General features: G+C 42.9%; 1 protein-coding gene across 1 annotated transcript in view; it reads right to left on the reverse strand.

Moving 5' to 3' along the window:
• Positions 1–4,319, reverse strand: part of Hikeshi (heat shock protein nuclear import factor hikeshi) — a 22,682-nt gene extending 18,363 nt beyond the window's left edge. The window contains exon 1 of the mRNA XM_021167215.1: positions 4,084–4,319. Within this exon, the coding sequence (XP_021022874.1) occupies positions 4,084–4,113 (30 nt within the window). The 5' untranslated portion in view covers positions 4,114–4,319. The remainder of the gene's footprint in view (positions 1–4,083) is intronic.
• Between the last annotated feature and the right edge of the window lie 1,092 nt (positions 4,320–5,411).

Here is a 5,411-nt window from a genome sequence, read left to right on the forward strand (position 1 = left end):
GTTACACTTTTTTTTTTTTCTTTTTTTGGTTTTTCAAGACAGGGTTTCTCTGTATAGCCCTGGCTGTCCTGGAACTCACTTTGTAGACCAGGCTGCCCTCGAACTCAGAAATCCGCCTGCCTCTGCCTCCCGAGTGCTGGGATTAAAGGCATGCGCCACCAGGCCCAGCTTACACTTTTCTTTAGGTATGAGGTATAATGGTGTTAGGCTGTGAGTTGAATATTAATCAATCAACAGTGGTTTCAGTTGGAAACAGATACTGCTATGTAACCCTGGCTGGCCTGGTACTGGCTTATGTAAATCTGCCACACCCCTTCTGCTAATTTAGAATGACAGTTTAACTCTCTAGCCTGAAGTGTTGAGATTACAGCTGTATACTATCAGTCCCGGCTCAATAATACATATGTTTATAAAGTCAAATACATATGAAATAAAGTAATAACATGATGTTTAAAAATGCTAAGAAGAGAGAGAGTAGGTTGGGGTGAGGATTTGGAGAAGAGGGGAAACTGCAATTGGAATGTAAATAACATAATTAAAACTAAAAAAATTAAAAGTATAAAAAATGCTGAATCCTCAGGAACCTAATTCTTAACTAGTTGCAAAGATTAGCATTTACCTCGGAGTCTTCAAACTAAAGAAAACTTTACTTTGGGGAAGCAGAAGAGTTGGTAGGAGGTGGAGATTTACCTCAGTGGTAGAGTACTTGCCTAACAAGAGCAAGGCCCTAGGTTCAGGCCTCAGCTTGGGGTAGGTTGTGGGGGGGATTGGTGGTAAACCAGGTACGGTGGGTGGCACATACATCCTGGAAAAAGAGACAGAAAAATCAGACGATCATGGCCAACCCTGCTTACAGAGCAAGTTGGAAGCCACCATGAGATTCTCCTGTGTGGTGAGGTTAAGGCTATTGGTTCTAAGTACATTAAGTTCTGTCTTTATTATGGACTGATATTGCTGAATCAATATGCACCATTAAAAAAATAGCAATTCAGGGTGGTGGTAGCGAAAGAAAAAAAAAAGGAAAAAATAGCAATTCTGAGAGAACTCAGGTAAACAAGCTGTCTACATTTTAGCTTATGTTTGCTTGGTTTTTTTATTCTAGGTTTCTGTATTTCTTTAAACTGTAATTGCTGTTCATCAAAACAACAAATCTACATCACTACAATTACTCTGAAGACTAAACATTTAATGAGCTGGTTTCTATTTTGACTCAGGGTTTCTCTAGGTAGCTTTGACTGTCCTAGCTAGAACTCTCTGTGGACCAGGCCTGGCTCTGCCTCCTGAATGACCTTCAACTCCTACTCCTCTGCCTCTCTTCGCAGGAGTCAGATGTACAGGTACAAGTAACTGACTTGACTAGGACTGGGTGTTTAAGGTCAAGTTCTGATTCCCTTTTATGAAACTTACTGACCCAATTTAAATTTTTCCACCATAAAAAAAAAAGAGCAAAGATATAATCCAAAATTTCCTATAGTGGTAAATTCAATTTCACCAAGTTTTAGCACATATATTTCTTGGAAGGCGTGAGAAGCTATAGTAGTCACAGACATGGAAATAACCATAAGGCAAAATAAGTATTTGTTTCAACTTTTATTGCACAGGCAAGAGACATTCTGTAAATGTGTACCACATTCCAATCCCCTTTAAAAGACAGAGCTTACGCAGGTAGCCCAAGTTGGCCTTGAGTGATCTACATAGTCAATCAAGACCAACCTCAAATTCCTGTCTCCACCTCCCAAGTACTAGAATTACAGCTGTGTGTCACCATATCCAACTACACAGTCTAACCCTTGACTTTAATTAAACAAAAAATGGGGGTAGGAGAACATTTCCTTTCTTTGAGTTCTTTTTCCTTAAGAAAAAAACAAAAAAACCTAGGGCTAGTTAAGAGCACCAACTGCTCTTCCAGAGGTCCTGGGTTCAATTCCCAGCAACCACATGGTGGCTTACAACCTTACAACCATCTGTAATGGCATCTGATACCCTCTTTTGGTGTGTCTGAAGACAGCTACAGTGTACTTAAATATATCAAATAAATAAATGTTAAAAAAAAAAAAAAAAAAAAAAAACTAAGGTTGTGGTGATGAAGGCTTTTAATCCTCCAGCACTGGGGAGGCAGAGGTAGACAGATCTGAGTTTGAGGCTAGCCCGTTCTATAGAGCAAACTTCCAGGACAGCTGGAACTACACAGAGAAATCCTGTCTTAAAGAAATAAAAGGAAAAAGAAAAAAACTCACAGCCGGGCGTGGTGGCGCACGCCTTTAATCCCAGCACTCGGGAGGCAGAGGCCAGCCTGGTCTACAAAGTAAGTGCCAGGACAGCCAGGGCTACACAGAGAAACCCTGTCTCAAAAAACCAAAAAAAAAAAAAGAAAGAAAGAAAAAAAAGAAAAAACTCAAAGAATGAAAATTAGGTTTGTAAGTTTCAATGGGTGGTTTTTCTAGCAAAAGAATGGAGTTAAGTTCTGAGATGCTAGTAGTTCTATTTGTCCTTCATTTTCATTTATGTCTAATGATAATCAATTCCAAACCCCCAAAAAATCTTGTCTTGAAGAAATATCCAATGGGTATCATATAAATTTGATGTTGGGCAAATAAAGCAGATAGCCGGAAATTCCCTTCCAGATTAGCTCACAACATAACAAAGACTCTACATAGGGTTTCATTGTTTTGTTTTGTTCAGTGGTAATGGGGGTTTGAGCCCACATTTTGGGCTTACAATAATTCTGAGCTGGCTGTGCTGGCACACACCTTAAACCCAGCACTTGGATCTCTGAGTTCAAGACCATCCTGGTCTGCAGAGTCCTAGAACAGACAGCCAGGCGTACAGAGAAGACCGGTCTCAAAAAAGAAAGGAAAAAAATGTTTTAACCACTGAACTATACCCCCAACACTGTTTTTGAGCCAGGGTCTAGCCTTGCAACTGTGGTTCTCCTCCTCAGCCTTCTGAAGAGCTGGAATTACAGGTGTAAGACTTGAAGCTGGGCTTTATTAATTGCAGACATCTGAGGAACACGTTCTCAAATTGTTTCTTTCATCTTCCAACCCCAGAGCTCCTACTGGGACATTCCAAAAGCTGTTCACCAGGGTTAGCACTACCTCACCTCCACAGGAGCCTCCCATTAACTGGAGACAGAAGTCCATGGTTTCTTGGAACCACGTGTTTTTCTTAAGAGCAGCGTGTACAGAATACATTATCAAAAGCTGGTGAAAACGGAGGCGTGGAGCTCTCGCTTACCACACGTGAGGCACAATTTAACAAAGAGGTCGCAATATTTAACAAAGCAAGGAGAAACAAAACAAAAATAGCTCTAAAGAGAAAGGAGTCACGTCTCAAGACGGATACATCGCTGGTTTCTAAAGAGCAAACAAGATTCACTCTGGTTACTCCTCAACCACTCCCGGCACTCAATTCATTTCATTCTAAGGCTCTGGCTAAGCAGGGGCATATCTTCTGACCAAAAAGAAAGCATTGTACTCGAATCCTTTAGTTATCACAGATACGGCTCACACCTAAATTTCAGTCATTTCTATTAAGCAACTTGCAATTATTGTATTTTAAACTGGGTCAGTAAACTTCTGAAAGGGGGGCCTTCCAAAGATACCAAAAAGGAAAAACAAAGCAAAACACCCTCATTGTCCGGAAAATTGAGTTTTTCCGAAAACCACTTAGCTTTAGATTACAAATCTCAGCTTTACTTCTAAGTAGCATTATCAATTTACGAGAGTAATTACTACACTATCTACTGGGTGTACGTTCCTGAACTGCAAAGAGAGAATGACTAGCTCACGAGTTACCACGGTTACGGCGAAATGCCGTTCAGAAGGCTGAAATTAACAAGTAACTACAGCACTCAACCCAGCAGGTGGAACAAAATCCGCACTCAACAAAATGCAGTCACATCCTGACAGCCTCGCAAACACAGCTAAGAGTGGGGCCAGCGTCCCATTGCCCGTCCGTCGCACACGCCCAGGAAAAAAAGCACAATGACCAGGTTTCCCCGCGTTCCAAGCGCCGTGCACCGTGCCACCACCCAGCTCTCAGTCACCGACCCCTTCCTGCCACCGCCCGGACCATCCTCACCAGCCTCCCCGCCACCAGGCAGCCAAACATGGCAGCGCCCTCGGCGCCTCTGCTCGGCCAGCGGGCACCTCAGGCCGGACACCAGGAATTCCGCAGCCACTGTCCTAATTGAACTCAAGAACCTTCCAGAATTTGCAGGAAGGAACGTGACCCTCCACTACATAACAACACAGGAACGCATCTGGGCCGGCGACCTCTGACCCTTACTTCCTAACTTGCACGCCTCTCGGGAACGAGTACTTCCGGGTCCTTACACCCATTTCCTCCTTCTAAGGTAGTAAGGAGGAGCTGGTATCACGCTAAGACTACAAATCCCATAGTGCAGTGCGCCAGCCTCCCAGAGGGCGAGCCCGGAGAATTTGAAAGTTACTACTGATAGTACGTGATTTCCGTGCCTGTGTGAGTCAAAGTTTCTAAATACGGTGCTGGGAGAAGACCTTTCTGACATTTTAGGAGTAACATTTTAGGAGTAACAATACGCCTTTGCCAGAATCGTTTCACCCAGCCTCTCATTTCAAAAGCTCAATGGGGTAAATATTATCTCCGTTTTATACGGAGGTCAATTGGTTCGGCATAACCTGTCCGAAAGCTTGAAGACCTGATTTTTGGAGCGTAAATTCAAGTTGCAACCAAATTACTGCATTCTTCCTGACAAACATTATATCAAAAATGTTAATATATTTTTATTTCATTTTTATGGCAGTGTCTTATTACCTAGCCCAGGTAGACCTCGAACTTGTGCACTCCTTTCTCGGCCTCCAATTGCTGGAATTATAGGCGTGGACCACTCTTTAGTGGAGTCCAGAAGTCCTTTTCCCCCCCTAAATACTAGTTTTAACACGTAGTTGTGTTCTTGCTTATATTTCTTGTAGTGCTTTCCAGCTTTACTTGTGCTTCCTCCCCGCCCCCACTAATGAGTACAACTGTAGGCAAGCTATATAACAGCTTCTTCAGTCAATCATCTGCAAACTGAGACATATAGACCTATTGGGTTGCTGGAAGGATTAAATGATGAATTAATTGATAACTGCCACTAAGAATAGGGTCTGGTAGCCCGGCGTGGTGGCGCACGCCTTTAATCCCAGCACTCGGGAGGCACAGGCAGGCGGATTTCTGAGTTCGAGGCCAGCCTGGTCTACAAAGTGAGTTCCAGGACACCCAAGGCTACACAGAGGAACCCTGTCTCGAAAAACCCAAAAAAAAAAAAAAGAATAGGGTCTGGTGCTGCTTAGGGAGTTTTGTTGTAAAAATGCCTTTAAAAAAAATTAATAATCGGGCTGGTGAGATGGCTCAGCGGTTAAGAGCACCCGACTGCTCTTCTGAAGGTC

Source organism: Mus caroli, chromosome 7, assembly GCF_900094665.2.
Source record: "Mus caroli chromosome 7, CAROLI_EIJ_v1.1, whole genome shotgun sequence".
Lineage (NCBI taxonomy): Eukaryota > Metazoa > Chordata > Mammalia > Rodentia > Muridae > Mus > Mus caroli.